The following is a 16076-nucleotide window of genomic DNA, read 5'->3' as shown; positions in this document are numbered from 1 at the left end:
AGCATTAACTGAATATAAACATATTAGCTTATATTCCTACCTCGTGCTAGTAGTGTTAGACCAGGCAAGTATTCCTTTAAGAAATGAAAATGAAATATCTTCATTTCCTTGTCCCAAGCATTACCTAGAACTGGCTTCTTTTATATAATAAATAGTCTCTTAAGAAGTTAATGTTTTGGTTACTAATTTATATATGATGGAAGTTTGATTCATTAATGGAATTAATATGTTTTTGTTTATTTAATAGCTGTGAGCACCTCCTTGACAGAATCAACTCTGAAGAATGTCCCTCAAGTAGTAAATGTGCAGGAATTGACAAACAGCCCCCCAGTTCCCACTGCAGCTTTAGGGTATGTAATTACTTCCCTTGACTCATCATTTCTTCAGTGTCTTACATTATTAAACTAACAAATAATTCTGTAATAAGGATTAGCTGCCAGTTGAGTACAGTATTGCTGCTACATACAATTTGAACACTTCCCTGCAGAAACATTCTGAAGCATATTTCTGTGTGTGAATGCGCACGCACATGTTAGTGCATGCATGCAAGGGGGGAGGGAGGGAGTGTACATGTGCTCACATTGTATTTTTATTTTTCTATACCCTCATCTTTCTGAGAATCAATAATGTGTATTGGTTCCAATGCAGAACATATAAGGGTGAGGCAATGGGGGTTAAGTGACTTGCCCAGGGTCACGTACCTAGGAAGTGTCTTGAGACCAGACTTGAACCCAGGACCTTTCATCTCTAGGCCTGACTCTCAATCCACTGATCTCCTAGTCGCCCCCCCCCCCCCAATTGCATTTTCAAGGATTCTGCATCTTTTTAAACTCCATAGACTCTTCAAGAATGGCTAATTAAAAATGTTTAGGCAAAAGGAAAGGGTCTCTTGGGTTAGACTTGTTCTTTAAATTTTGTTCCCTAGGCATGTTCTCATTTTGCTGTTACCATGCTGAAAACTAAGTTGCAAGTGTGGTGGCTAAACACAGGGTGTCATAATTTTAATTCTTACCCTGATGAGTTTCAGAAAATAGTCTTCAGTAATGCAAATTGTTGATTCTGGTGCATTTCAGTGGTAGAGCTGATGTTGATGACAGTCCTGGCCTGTCTTCGATTCCTTCCTCTAGTCCAGGGGTCAACAATGTATGGCTCTCGAGCCATATCTGGCTCTTTTGAGGGCCAGATATGGCTCTTTCTGCAGGAGCCATAACGTCAATTTTTTTTCAGGCGCTGTTACAGGAGCGCACTGTGAGCACTGTACGGCTCTCACGAAATTACATTTTTAAAAATGTGGCATTTATGGCTGTCATGGCCAAAAAGGTTGCTGACCCCTGCTCTAGTCGTTTGTATTCTTTCAGGCTCTTTTTTAAGAAGGGAAACAAAGTACTTTCTCAAAAAAACTTCATGTTAGTTTTGAGTCTTCGAGCTGCCCTTTTATCTTATATTTGAGGGTTGGAATGGCTACTTGGTGATCATTTTCTGTAGTATACATCTGTTCCCAGAACTTAAGTTCTTCTTTGCCATCATCATTCCAGACAGTTCATTAATAGCATTTTGCTTTACTTTGCTCAGGGGATTGTGTAGCCATTATTTTGTTAAGTCTGGGAACCATCCTTTTTAGCATAACTAAGAATTATATGATACTCTGCTTGTTTTATAGAAGGAGATTTTGAAGCCTGTTATCGCTCTAGAAAGTTGAGCTAGTGGTTTAAAAAAAAAAGAAGAGTATTCTAATCTTATAGGCACACAGATTGGGGATCTCCCCTCAGAGCTAACCTTTGGCTTGCAGAGTTGTTAATATACTTTCATTTGTAGCTGCCTTAAAAAGGAGATCATTTCTTCCTAAGTTCCCAGATGTGTTCACTCTTCTGTCTCTGGTCTAATAAATAGGTCTGTCCCATGTATCCTGTAGCCTTCTCTCTTTTCCCCAACAAACACTGAATAATAGCTCAGCTTATTCTAGCAATTCTTTGGTTATCTCAGGGTCATTCCAGCAACCAAACAACAATGCTTGTTTGCTTTTTGGTTCGGCTCTTGACCTTGGTATGCAGTTATTTAGACCAAGATAATATTTCAGGCTACTCTGCACTTTTCAAGAGGGAGCATTATATGTGAGGAAGATTGGGAATTTTATAGATTCTGAGTGTCAGGAAGACAGAAAAATTTACTATTAAGATAGAGCATGACATTAAGGAGTGAAACACCACCACTCCACCACCCCTACCCCTAGTCTGAAATTGCTGTTGCTCGTGCCTGTTCACTAGGCTCTTGAAAGGCATGTATTGGAATGATTTCAATTTACCCATTGTCAAGATTTCTTTTCCTCAACTGGGTAGATAAATTGATTGGTTCATAAAGTGTTTGGTAGTGGAATAATTCAGACTCTGCTATTCTGTCCTGAAAATAGTATATCAATTAAAAAAATGCATCCTGTGGGAATAACAACTATTCATACATAATGCTTAAGGTTTTAAGAAGCACCACAATAACCTTGTGAGGCGAGTTGTCCAGAGATTATTATTTCCCATTTTACAAATGAAAAAACAACTTCAGAGAGATCACAGTATCATATTTAGATCTGGAAGAAGCCTCAGAGGCCATCTTCTTTCATGGCCCCTTATTTTACACATGAGGAGGCTGAGGTTTATTAAGTGATTTGCCAGAGAGATAACATCTACTAAATGTCTGAGGTTTTTCTGACTCTGGGGTCCAGCATGAGTTCTAGTATGCTATACTGCCTCGCACATTACCCTTCATAAATGACATCATCTGAGATCACATATAAGTGGCAGAGAAAAGCCTTGAAACCAGGTACTCTGATTCTATGACCAGTGCTCTTTCCATTATACTTTGGTATTTTTCTTTTTCTGAAAAGGTATCTATTCCTTTGTCCTTAGGAAAGGTCTCCAGTATTGCATTTTGACCCTGAGCAAACTTAATGTATGAAATTTCATTTGGTCTGCATTAATTTCTTATAACTTCCTCCCTGCCATGTATTTTTCAGTGACATTGGCCTGTTCCATGAGCAATACTCTATCTCTCAGCTCCAGACACTTTCTCTAACTGTTCCTCCTCTGTGCCTAGAACACCTTCTTTCATCTCCACCTACTGGTCTCAATGGCTTCCTTTATATCCCAACTAAAATCCTCCCTTCTACAAGAAGCCTTCCCCACCCCTTCTTAATTCTCATGCCTTCCCCTCTTCATTATGTCCTGCATATAGCTTGTCTATACATATTAGGTTGCTTGTTTTTTCCACATTAGATGATGAGCTCCTTAAGGACAGTTTCTGTCTTACCTCTTTTTGTATCCCCAGTGCTTAGCACAATACCTGGCACATGGTGGTGCTTAATGTTTATTAATTAATTTATTGAAGCACTTATATGACAGCTAGATGGTGTAGTAGATAGTGCAGGACTTAAGAGGCAAGAAGCTGAGTTCATATCCTGCTTCAGATTCTTCCTCTAGCTCTATGATACTGAGCAAATTACTTTTTTTTTTTTAAACCTTTACCTTCTATTTTAGAATCAATGCTTTGTATTGGTCCAAGGCAGAAGCACTTTGTAAGGGCTAGGCAGTCAGAGTTAAGTGAATTGCCCAGTCACACAGCTAAGAAATGTGTGAGGCCAGATTTGAACCCAGAACTTCCTGTCTCTGGGCCTGACTCTCAGTCCACTGAGCCACCTAGCTGTCCTCCTCAGCAAATAACTTTTAACTCTTTGTGTCTCAATTTTCTCATCTGGAAAATAGAGAAAATAATACCACCTACCTCACAAGGGTGCAAATCTTTTTTTTTTTTTTTTTTTTTTTTTTTTTTTTTTTTTTTTTTTAATTTTAAACCCTTAATTTCTGTGTATTGGCTCCTAGGTGGAAGAGCGGTAAGGGTGGGCAATGAGGGTCAAGTAACTTGCCCAGGGTCACACAGCTGGGAAGTGTCTGAGGCCGAATTTGAACCTAGGACCTCCCGTCTCTAGGCCTGACTCTCAATCCACTGAGCTACCCAGCTGCCCCACAGGGGTGCAAATCTTGCTGTTTCTACCTTCATTAAATCTCACATCTGACTAATTTTCTGTATTTGTCTCACATCTTAGTACAGGCGGACCCTTGTGCTTCTTTCCTAGATTATTATAGTGGCCTCCTAATTGGTTTCTCTCTCTCAAGTCTCTTCCCCACTCCAGTCCAACCTTACACTGCTGCCAAAGTGATTTTCTGTAAGCACAGATCTGACTACAGACAGTTCTTGCTTTATGTGAGTGGACCAATCTGCAGACCTCTTAAGTAATAATCAGTTTTTACATAATGCAAATTTGCATGCAGATGTGGACTGGAGCCAACCACAAAGGGGTCTGACCAGAACCAAGAAGATGAAGAGGGTTTGGGGAGGACACATGGGGGCCAATCATAGAGACACAAACATGGGAAAGGAGTGGTGGTATATGGGGGTGGATGTGCTAGGACACACATGCTGTAATCAAGCATGGACAGATGGAAAACAGACATACAGGGGGCCAGACACACATAAGTGAGTAGGCAAAGCAGGACAAAAATCTGTCCTTTTGGGTTGGAGTTCCCAAACTTAAGTCCCTGATCATGTGTGTTTGTGGTGGTAGTCTCTCCATGTCCAGTTTTCTGCTTTCCCTTCCTCCCTCCCTCCTTCTCTTTCTCTTTCTCTCTCCTGCTTCTCCCCACCGTCCCCCAGGCAAGAGGCACATGAGGAGAGAGAGAGAGAATACATAATATTGTAAAGTAAATATAGATTTTTTTTTGAAATGTGCATTTCTTTCAGAATTTTTTACATATAGTCAAATTTGCTTAAAGTGAGAACTATCTATAAGTAACTCCGTAACTCCCTACTTTACCAACCACAGTGACTTCTTTTTTTTTTTTTTAAACCCTTACCTTCCATCTTGGAGTCAATACTGTATATTGGCTCCAAGACAGAAGAGTGGTAAGGGTAGGCAATGGGGGTCAAGTGACTTGCCCAGGGTCACACAGCTGAGAAGTGGCTGAGGCCAAATTTGAACCTAGGACCTCCCATCTCTAGGCCTGACTCTCATTCCCCTGAGCTACCCAGCTGCCCCCCACAGTGACTTCTTAATGCTTCTAGGATGAAATATAATTCTTCTTTTTAGTTTTTAAAGCCTTACACATCCTAGCTCTGTCTTTCTAGTCTTAATTGGATATTATTTCCCCTCCCATATGCTGTAATCCAGTCAAATTGGCCTTCTCACACTTTTGCACTTACCATCCTCCATGCCTGGACTGCAGTCTTCCTTGCTTTTACCACAGAGCCCCTCTTTTACTTAAAGCTATAGCTCAAGTGCCATCTTCTTCATGAAATCTTTCCCAGGCCTCTCAACAGCTAATGCTTTCCTTCTTAAACTACTTTTAGTACTTTATACATTTGTATTTTAAACTTTAAGAGGTATATGTTTTTACACATACTTGTCTCACATTAGAAAGAAAGTTTTATAGGGAGTAGGGATTTTTTTCAGTTTTTGGTACTCTATTCCTATTGCCTAGCACAGTACCTGGTACTCAGAAAGTGCTAAATAAATATTTACCATTTGGACAGGAGGAATGAGATAATATACAAGAGATATATTACAATGTGTTATTTGTAAATTAGGACCTTTTTTGTTAAATTAGAAGGTCATTATTTCTCAAATGCTCTCAACATCAAATTTGTTTTGATGGTCATTTCCCTGCTGCATTTAATATAGCATTTGATTTACAAAAATTTAATTTGGAAGTATTCATTAAAAGTATTAAACATAAGTCAAGACCTTCCTGCTTTTCCTATGGCTTCATCCCTTAGCCGTTCCTCTGAAAGCCACCTCATTCTTTTGGGAATAGGTGACCTGAAATGTAAATATGGTATTCAGAATGTGGGTTCACCTTTATTCTGAGCATTAATATCCAGTATGTCCTATGGAAATGGTTTCTTTTAGATTTCAGAAATATTTATGTGACCATTAGATCAGCTCTTTATTTAGTTTTGATTATATTCCACACTAAGATATTAGCATTGTTAAGCCACATTACTGGTTTTCTGCCATTGCATAACTCATTCAATCAGTTGGCTCTAGCAGGCCACAGTGTGTTTTGCTCTCAGATTCCTTTCTTTGTGGGTTTTATCATCATTTCTAGAATTGTTTGCTAACTTTTCATTAGTCATGCAGTAATCTTTTACCAAGTGACTTTTGCCTCAACTCACTCTTATTAGTGAAATGTAATTCAGTTGATTAAAAAAAAATAAAGATTATTTAGACTCTATTATAGCATAAGCATTTACAAAATGTCTGCAGTATGTGAAGATGCACTGTGCTAGATAACTAGCTCAAGGTCCAGAAAGGGGCAAGCAGAACTGGAAGATGAGTTTTGGGGATACAGATATCACAAATAAAATAATCCTTACTCCCAAGTGGCTTACATTTTAATGGGGGAGACAACAAGGAACAGGAAAACACACACACACACACACACAGCAGTTTGGGAGATCAGGAAAAGTTTCATGTAGAAAGTGATGCTGGAGTGGGCAGCTGAGTAACTCATTGGGTTGAGAGCCAGGCCTAGAGATGGGAGGTTCAAATCTGGCCTCAGACACTTCCCAGCTGTGTGACCCTGGGCAAGTCACTTAACTCCCATTGCCTAGCCCTTACCACTCTTCTGCCTTGGAACCAATACACAGTATTGATTCCGAAACGGAAGGTAAGGGTTTAAAAAAGAAAAAAAAAAGTGATGCTGGAGCTATGTCTTATAGGAGAATAGTTCCCTGAGGCAGAAGTAAGAAGGGAATGCCTTCAAGAGATGGGAGGGATAGATATCCAGGGCAAAAGCATAGAGATTGGAGATGAAATTTATGTGTGAGAGAAACAGAAGGAAAGCTAGTTTGACCGTATGGTAAATTACAAGAAGAGGAGAAATAGCCAATGAAGTTAGGCTCTGGCCAGTTTGTGAAGGGTTTTAAAAGGGAAAAAGGAGTTCATATTTTATTCTTGAGGCAATAGGGATCCAGGAAAATTTATTTGATAGTAAAATGCCTGGTCAAATCTACAGTGTGAAAGATTGGCTAGAAGGGAAAAGACTTGAAGTATAGAGACCTATTAGGAGACCATTGCAGTAATCTAGATGAAAGGTAATGAGGATCTCAACTAAAGTGGTAACTGTGGGAAAAGAAAGAAATTAGATATAAGAGGGGTGACATAGCATGATCTGCCTATTAATTGTGAGATAAGTGAAAGGGTGGGGGAGTCAAGGATAGTTCCAGGGTTACAAATCTGTAAGACAAAAAAAAATAGTAGTACCTTTGACAAAAATGAGCAAGTTTTGAAAGCGGTAAGTTTAGGAAGAAAGATGAATTCCATTTTGAACAATTTTACATTTGATATCTCTAGGACATCTGCTTTGAAATGCTGGGGAGGCTCTGAGGGGTATAGCACTGAAGCTCAAGGGAAAGGCTACAGCCGGATTTATGCATCTGTGAGTCATCTGTCTAGAGATGATAATTAAATCCATGGATGCTGATGAAGTCTCCAAAAGATAGAATGTAGAGAGAGAAGAAGGCCCAGAACACAGACTTGGGGAACACTTCTAGTTGGGGGTATATAATAATATATAATAGTATATAGTAATATGTATTTTAATATATAGTACTATATTAGTAATAATATCATCTGACATATAATAACAAAAATAATACATAGTAATATAATGATGGTCTCCAGCAAAGGAAACTATAGGTAGAAGGAAAACCAGGGGAGAGTAGTACTACTTCACAAAAATGCAGAAAGGAGAGAATATTCAGGAGAGGGCAGTCATATATGAGGACAGAGATGATAGCTGTTGTACCCTAATTTTATAATTCACAAAAGAAATCTTTGTGATTCCCTTATTTTTAAAAATGTTACTGTATTCATTTCATTAAATCACAAGCTGTTAGTTCAGGAAACAACCTAAGAACAATAGTTGGAAAAACATACCTCCATCAAGAGCTCACCAAAAATGGGATGTACTGGAGATCTTCAAGTAGAGTCTGGAATCCCACCTCTTTGCTGTGTTGTAAAAGGAGTCTTTTTCATGTATAGTTTGGATTAAATGGTCTCTGAAGTATCTGCCATTTCTTTGAATCTTTGATCTATTTTGATCTATTCTCATCTCTCTTTCATAAATGAAGAAGCAGTAGAAGTAAAACGATTTGTCCAAGGTTTTGCATACATATATGTTGTTATTTTAGTGAACTCCGTTAAAAAAAAGAAAACACATGGAAAAAGGGTTGGGGGAAGATAGTGGAAATTGAAGTTGGGTAGGTCAGATTCAAGCTCAGTCCTTCCTTCATTTCTGAATTTCCAAAACAAAGTGAACCTTTCTACTATCCAGAGCAGTGAAGTTCTTCCTCCATTTTATATTGAAAGCTTTCATATGCTTTGTACTCAACAAGTTTATATGGCAGTTCCCTTATTTTCCCTTGCTACAGTTAGGGTATTTTCTGTGATGTTGATTCTGAAATGGAAAATTTGAACCTTCTTTGGGAGAAAAATATCATTGGTTAGAATCCAGTACTTTCATTAAGGAAATGTATGCCAGACTGGCTACCAGAGCAACTTGCTATTCTCTTGGGGCAGCAACACTTAAAATGAAGAAATGCATTTTTCTTCACTGGAGAAGGGAAACTTACCAGCTGAAGTATGAGATATTCCATTAAGTATATCCTTGACTCGCCAGCTGAAAAAATCTTTATAATATACACTTAAGAAACAATTTACTTCTAGTCCAGACAGTTAACTTATAACTTGGTTCTGCCCTAATAATGTACGTTTATTTACCCATGATAACGTAGCAAAGATTTATATTGTTTCAAAATCACTTGGCATGTAGAGTAGGGAAAGAAAAATACTCTAGGAATAGCAAGTAATTTAAAAGTGATCTCATATTTTTAAATAGTCTTTTGAATACTTATAGATACTTTATTAATTCAGAAAAACTTATTGAATACATGTGCTCTTATTTTTTCTATGAAGCAGTATGTAAAGCCTGAATTGAGTCTTTTTTTCCTCCAACTTTTTCTCCTCTTGAGTTGCATGAATTCTCCTATCTTCACTCTGTACTTTAAAATTGTTCCACCAAATCCTTGGTCATTATGTGTAAGCAGTTGTATCAAGATAGTTTTCATGACAACTTATATGAACTGATACAAAGTGAACTGAACAGAACCAAGAGATCATTGAACACAGTAATAGCAATATTGTACAATGTTCAACAGTGAATAAGTTAGCAATTCTCACCAATACTAAGATCTGTACAATTCTGAAGAGCATATGATGAAAAATGTTATCTACTTCCAGACAAATAACTAATGAGATCTGAATGCAGATTGAAGCATACTGTTTTTTAATTTTCTTTATTGTTTCTTGGGAGTTTTTTGGTTTGTGTTTTCTTTTACAACTTGACTAATAGGGTAATGTTTTGCATAACTGCACTTGTATAACATCAAATTGCTTACTGTTTCAAGGAAGAGGGAAGAGAATTTGGAACTCATTTTTTTTAAGACTTAAAAATTATTTTTTACAAGTAATTTGGGGAAGAAAATTTTATTTTTAAAAAATAGTTTTCGTAGCCCATATCCTGTATATAATCATAGTATTAAGTAGAACCACAGTTTGAAAATACACTGAATCAACCATAGTCTTATATTTTTAACAAGTTACTATGTCTGGATAAAATATACACAACTAGACTTTTGTTCCCCCCCTTTCCCCCTGCCCCTTAAATTCAGCCTTTAAAATGTTTAACATTAATCAATCAGCCAGCATTTATTAAGCCCTTACTATGTGCAGGCACTATGTTAAGTAAGGGGGGGAAGTAACAAAGAAAGGCAGGACAAACAAAATAGATGTTGATCCTTTTAGTCCATTTGGTCTTGGACTGGAAATGTATTTGTCAGCCAATAAGCATTTATTAAGTCCTTTGTGCTTGATGTGATGAATTTTGGGGATGCAAAAAAGGGGGAAAATATAGTCTCTGCCCTCTCAAATGTAATAAAGAGGCCATATTATTAAGGGCTTTACATGTCAAATAGAGGATTGTATATTTTATCTAGAAGGCAATAGGAAGCCACTGAAGTTTATTAATTTGGACAAGCGCGATGAACTAGTCAACTCTGCCCCTTTATTAAAATCACTTCAGGAGCTGAATGGAAGGCAGATTGAAATGGGGAGAAACTTAAAGCAGGGAAACCAGTTAGAAGGCTCCAGAAGTCCATATGGGAGTTGGTAAAGGCCTGCACTATGCATCAGGATATTGACCGTGTGAGTGTATAGGAAGGGATGTGTAAAAGAGTTTTAGAAATTATAGGATTTTTAGAAAGTTTTACAAGTTTTAGGAATTATAATAGATTGGATTTATGGAATAATCACCAGTATCACGGTTATAAGCCAGACTGATAAATGATAGGAGTACTCCTGACAAAATTGGGAAGTGAGGAAAGTTTTTAGAGAAAGATACTAAGTTCTGTTATGGACATATTGAGTTTGAGATTTTCATGAGACTCTTCCAGATTCTTCATTATCTTTCTAAGTATGAGTCTAAGATTTCTTCTTGTTCTTTTCTTCTTGCTCATATACACTCTCCCTTGAAACTATCATTTGTTTAATTAATTAATGTGGCTGTGCAGATGATTTTCAAATCCATATATCTAGTCTTAATTTCTCCCCTCTGGGTCCCCTGTTGATACCCCTTGTAATAATATCCCAGTAACTCCTGTTTGTACCTTCTTTCTGCCTTTCCCATTTTGGGCGATGACACCACCAAGAGACTTCGAATTTTAGCTAATCTAGGGGTTCTTGACCATTTTTGTGTTATGGATCTCTCTGGTAATCTGATGAACTCTATGAACCCTTGTGGAATGTTTTTAAATGAATAAAATATGATACATAAGATTACAAAGAAAATCAATTTTACCAGAATGTTTTTTTCATTCACAGACCCCAGGTTAATGAGCCTCATTTATTCTAGCCCTCTCCTTTCACTTGGTAAAACTGAGACCTTTGGACAGTTTTAGTTAATGGTTTCTATTTTTTGATTTATGATCTTAACAGGCTTTGGGGCATCTTTATTTGGAAATACTATAATCTTTGCTATGAAAGAAATTTTTTTTTCCTCAGGTCAGATTTTTGCCATCCAGTTTGTGTCTAAATAGCTAGTGTTGTAGGTTATAGTATATTGTATCCCAAATTTATGCACTTGGAGTACCCCAGAGGTGGAATGTGGCGTCAGAGAAAATAAATAGAACAATTATTATACTTTGTTTTATTTTTGCATGATTTCCCTTTTTCTTCAGGTTAGAACCATTCTGGATGACAATGAAATTCTAGAAATTGAGCTTTAGCTATTTCTTTTGTTACTCTTGCTCTGTCTTTTATTGTTTGTCATTTAGGAAAAAAGCAGGGGGCAGTGGTGGGGGGGGGCAAGGTGATCTTCATTTGTCTTGGAATTCCCACAAAACCAAACATTTCTATAAGTAATTTTCCCCTGTCTGCACAGGTGCTCTTTGGGCTCCAAGACTCCCACTCACACATTCCTTTTCTCTCTGTTTTTGTTGGTGCATCATTCAATCTGGGGGAGATAGCTTTGAATCTTGAAGGCAGAATGATTTTCAAGGGGCTGTGTTATCCCTCCAGAGGAGTAATGGGTCCAGCAACACTGGAGAAGAATTTGTTTGTCTTCTTTGATCATTTAAGAAGCATAACTGTGGATTTCTTTGAAACAGCAAAAAGAGAAGCCCAAGTTTGCTTATAAAACTTGTGATTTGTCTTATCAATTTTTCACATTATACTTGTCCTTTACCTCCTCAGATTTATTTTTGAGGGAAAAAATAGTCAAGTTACTTGCCCTAAAGCCAAGAAGACTTTTGAGAAATGAAACTAGATCCCATAGCTTTTGCAGTCGTACCCATCCTTCATCATAGAGTCTGGTTCAGGGCTTTAGGCAACTTAGTTGATTGAAATGACAGTCCCTGAAAATCAAATATGGAATTTTTACCTGTGATTTGAATTGGTTCTGTTGCCAGTAAATAAACTCTTAAGTGACTTGAATTGGCAATTCCCTGTTTTTATGTACAATGTATGGGTGAAACTTTGATATGCTTCATTAACCAGGTACAGTGAGAGCTCTATTTCCAAATGTTTTGTATGTCTCCTATTCTATAAATGATGCTTGTCTGGTGAGAAGTCTTTTTATCCAAACTCCAAACTGTGCCACAAACTCTTTAATTCTATATTCCATCCCTGAGAACTGGTGCAATAGCATTTATTTGGATATGTGTTACCTACTGCCCTTCAAATAGCAGGGTTACCTCCATGTGCTTAGAGGTAGCTATTCCAAAAGGCCCAAGCAGGTGAATAACGAAGTTCTGAGTTCCCCAAAGTCAGTGGGATAAGACCTAAATCCTGCTGCTCAGTTAATGTAATGACAGGCATTTCCAAATACATTATGCTTTCTGCTTTTGATCATTATAGAATAGAGGGCATACACAACACTTGTAGGTAGAGTTCTCATCACAACAACAGCAGTGTTTGGGACTATAACATAACTCATCTGATAATTTCTTAACTACAAAATCACTTAAATGAGAATTTTCCTCTTTTCTAATCCTCAGAACCATTTTATTATATATACACAATTGTAATAAAAATGGTTCTAAGAAGTAGAAAAACGGGAAATAACCTGAGAATATTGTATTTGGATTCTTCCTGAAATCACAATTCTCATTTAAGGAATTTTACAGTTGGAGATTATGTCAGATGAGTTATATTAGAATCCCAAATTCCTCACTTTTGCTGTCCAATTTCTTGGGCAGGTACAGATGACTTAGAGTAAACATGATTGGGATCCAAGTTGGTGTATTAGGGGTGGCCATCCATCTGAACTCTTCCCAACACACCTTCCCCAAACATCATTAAAATAATGCCTCAAATCAAATTTGGAGCACAGAGCCAACAAAAGTTTGGGGTGAGACATTTTTCCAACATAAAAAATGAGGTCAGCAGAAGTCTTGCCAACTTGGGGTGGCAATCAGTCGATCCACACACAATTAGAAATTGAGGGGGGCCGCTGGGTAGCTCAGTGGATTGAGAGTCAGGCCTAGAGACAGGAGGTCCTAGGTTCCAATCTGGCCTCAGACACTTCCCAGCTGTGTTACCCTGGGCAAGTCACTTGACCCCCATTGCCCACCCTTACCACTCTTCCACCTAGGAGCCAATACACAGAAGTTAAGGGTTTAAAAATGTAAAAAAAAAAAAGAAAGAAAGAAAGAAAAGAAATTGAGGGGACACTCATCAGTTGGAGGTTGGCTGAACAAGTTGTTGCATATAATTGTGAAAGAGTACATTTGTGCTATCAGAATGATGGAGGAGATGATTTCAGGAAGATACAAGAAGAACTGTATGACCTGATAAAGTAAAGTAAAAAGTATAGTGAGAAGAACTAGGAAATCATTGTGCACAGTAATAACAATGTTGTAATGATGATCAACTGTGAAAAACGTATTACTCTGATCAATACAGTGATCCAAAACAATTCCAGAGGTCTCATGATGAAAAAATGCTATCTACTTCCAGAGAGAAAAGTAATGAACTCTTGAGTCCAAACTGAAGTATAATTTCTTCTCTTTTTTTCTCTTTTTTTCCCCCTGCAATATGCCTAATATGGACATTTGTTTTGTTTGGTTTCACATGTACAAATGATATATTGCTTGCCTTCTCAGAAATTGTGGGACAGAGGGAGAGAATTTAGGATGTAAATTTAAAAAGAAACGAATGTTTAAAAATAATAAATGTAGGGGGCAGCTGGGTAACTCAGTTGAATGAGAGTCAGTCCTGGAGACGGGAGGTCCTGGGTTCAAATTTGGCCTCAGCCACTTCTCAGCTGTGTGACCCTGGGCAAGTCACTTGACCCCCATTGCCTACCCTTACCACTCTTCTGCCTTGGAGCCAATTGACTCCAAGACAGAAGGTAAGGGTTTACATAATAATAATAATAATTACTTTATTATTATTATTAATAGTAAATAAATAGCTAGGGGAAAAAAACAAGTGTAATTTTTTCATTAATCCATGCCTATTTCTGTGGTTATACTCTTCCTTTTGAAAAAATAGGTCACCAGTACCCCAGTCAGCAGCCAAAACGTCCCTCCAGTTGTTTGCTACAGTGGCTACCAATCAACCTAAGCAGGTACCTCACTGATTTTTATTCTTTTAGCACCACCGTTTTTCATATTTGCCTTAGCATATGATGGTGACAATGCATAGGTACCATTCATGTATTTAATTGAGCTATGAGCCTGTAATCCTTTCCATGTGACTGTCCTAACTTGGTCAATGACTTCTTTTATTCAGTTTTATCATTAGTTAGGGCTAAACTTTTTAGTCTCAAGACTTTGCATTTTAGTTCAGGTTATTCTGAGTATAATTTTGAGTGCCTTCATCTTTTGTTATTGTGAAATTCGATTAAAGACTTGGAACTGGAAGGGACTTCAGGGCTATCTACTCTAACCACCTCCTTTTATAGATAAGGAACTGAGGTTCTCTCTTGTTTTGTTGTAAGCTGTTGTTTTTGTTATCATCCCCACATACTTTACAGTTCTGTTTGTAATCCACTGTCTAACCCTGATTGGATAGTGCTAGACATATTCACTGTGTCTAGCTTTAGGCTTTTACATTGCACTCCTTGAAAAGAACAACACTGTGCTATACAGACAAGACATCAGTCTCAGGAAGGTTAAAAAATAAAATGAATGGGCTTAGCAGAAAGCAGAAAGTTAGAGGAGATAGTGACAGAGTAAGCAAAGAGATTGCTCCAACTTTTCACAAGAAGCTTGTGTCACACACAGCCTCTGAAGATGACTACATATTTGAATTTGAGATGGAATTTTAGAACTCAAGCTTTTTCTCCTATAAGTCACTGCTATGGTCTCAAACATTTGATATAAACTCCTTTATTCTTAGTGTTCCTGATAGCTTTGGAAAAAGGATAATTTTAATGGTTTATCAGACCATTAAAGCTGATTCGTAGTAATCATTGAAGGCTTACAGTGAGGGGCAACCTCTTCTGAGGCTGCCTCACACTCTAGAGGTAATCTTGAGGTCTTGAAGGCTGAACCTACATACTATGAGCTCTGGCCAGACCTACGACCTGCAAAGGCTCTGAGGGTGACTGTTGGGTTAGTCTTTGTTGTTGAAAATCACCCTTGCTAGCTAAATATAGAGAATAGCCACCAAGCACTGAAAATTTTTTGACCACTACAACTGATGACGCTTGTCTGGTAAGATATAAAGAGTTTCGATCTTTGTCAGAGGAGGGAGTGCTCTCAGTGGTAAAATCACAGATTTTAATTCAAGCATTCATTTCTTCAAAACACTTATTTTACTGACATATTTGAAACAAGGTGCAGATTGTGGCTAGACACATCTAATATAGGAAGTCACAGAGGCAAACTTCAGAAACTTATTTTGTCAGTTGTAGCTCCACTGGTAGAAGCCAAGCATATTGGTTGACTTATATAGGTCAGTGGTTCCCTACTTATAGGAGTACCACAGTGTTATTGCTAAAGGGAAGGGAGACCCACAAATTTTTATTAAATGACCCATTATAATTGTGTCTCCTGCAATGTATTGCTATTTTTTTCAAGCATTTTTGATGCATTGTGATTAATAAAATAAAATTCATTTAAAAGCATTACTACATAAATAATGCTTATGTATCATTGAGTATCAATCAATGGCTATTAATAATACAACAGCTATAGTGGTCAGTGGAATTTTTTGGTATTACAAAAGGATCCCAACTTTAGAGAACTAGGCAGAACTATAGATGTCATTCTTACTAGCCCCCTCATTTTACAGATGAGAAACTTAAGAATCCTTAAAATGTTAGTGCACTTATAAGATCACATAATATTATGTGGCAGAGCCAGAACATATGTCCCAGACTACAAATCCAATACTCTTTCTACTACACCATGTTGCTTTCTTGATACTCAGAGTGTGGCAATATTAATAATGTAAGTGAAACAGCCTGTTT

At 37.5% G+C, this 16076-nt stretch overlaps 1 protein-coding gene across 1 annotated transcript in view; it reads left to right on the top strand.

Moving 5' to 3' along the window:
* The window catches only part of NUP214 (nucleoporin 214), a 100626-nt gene that overhangs the window by 50744 nt on the left and 33806 nt on the right, over nucleotides 1-16076 (top strand). The window contains exons 24-25 of the mRNA XM_044663974.1: nucleotides 248-350; nucleotides 14153-14228. Of these exons, the coding sequence (XP_044519909.1) occupies nucleotides 248-350; nucleotides 14153-14228 (179 nt within the window). The remainder of the gene's footprint in view (nucleotides 1-247; nucleotides 351-14152; nucleotides 14229-16076) is intronic.

The sequence above is a fragment of the Gracilinanus agilis genome, chromosome 2 (assembly GCF_016433145.1).
Source record: "Gracilinanus agilis isolate LMUSP501 chromosome 2, AgileGrace, whole genome shotgun sequence".
Classification (NCBI taxonomy): Eukaryota; Metazoa; Chordata; class Mammalia; order Didelphimorphia; family Didelphidae; genus Gracilinanus; species Gracilinanus agilis.
The sequence above is the reverse complement of the archived record's forward strand: the minus strand, read 5'-3'. Positions and strand labels throughout refer to the sequence as shown.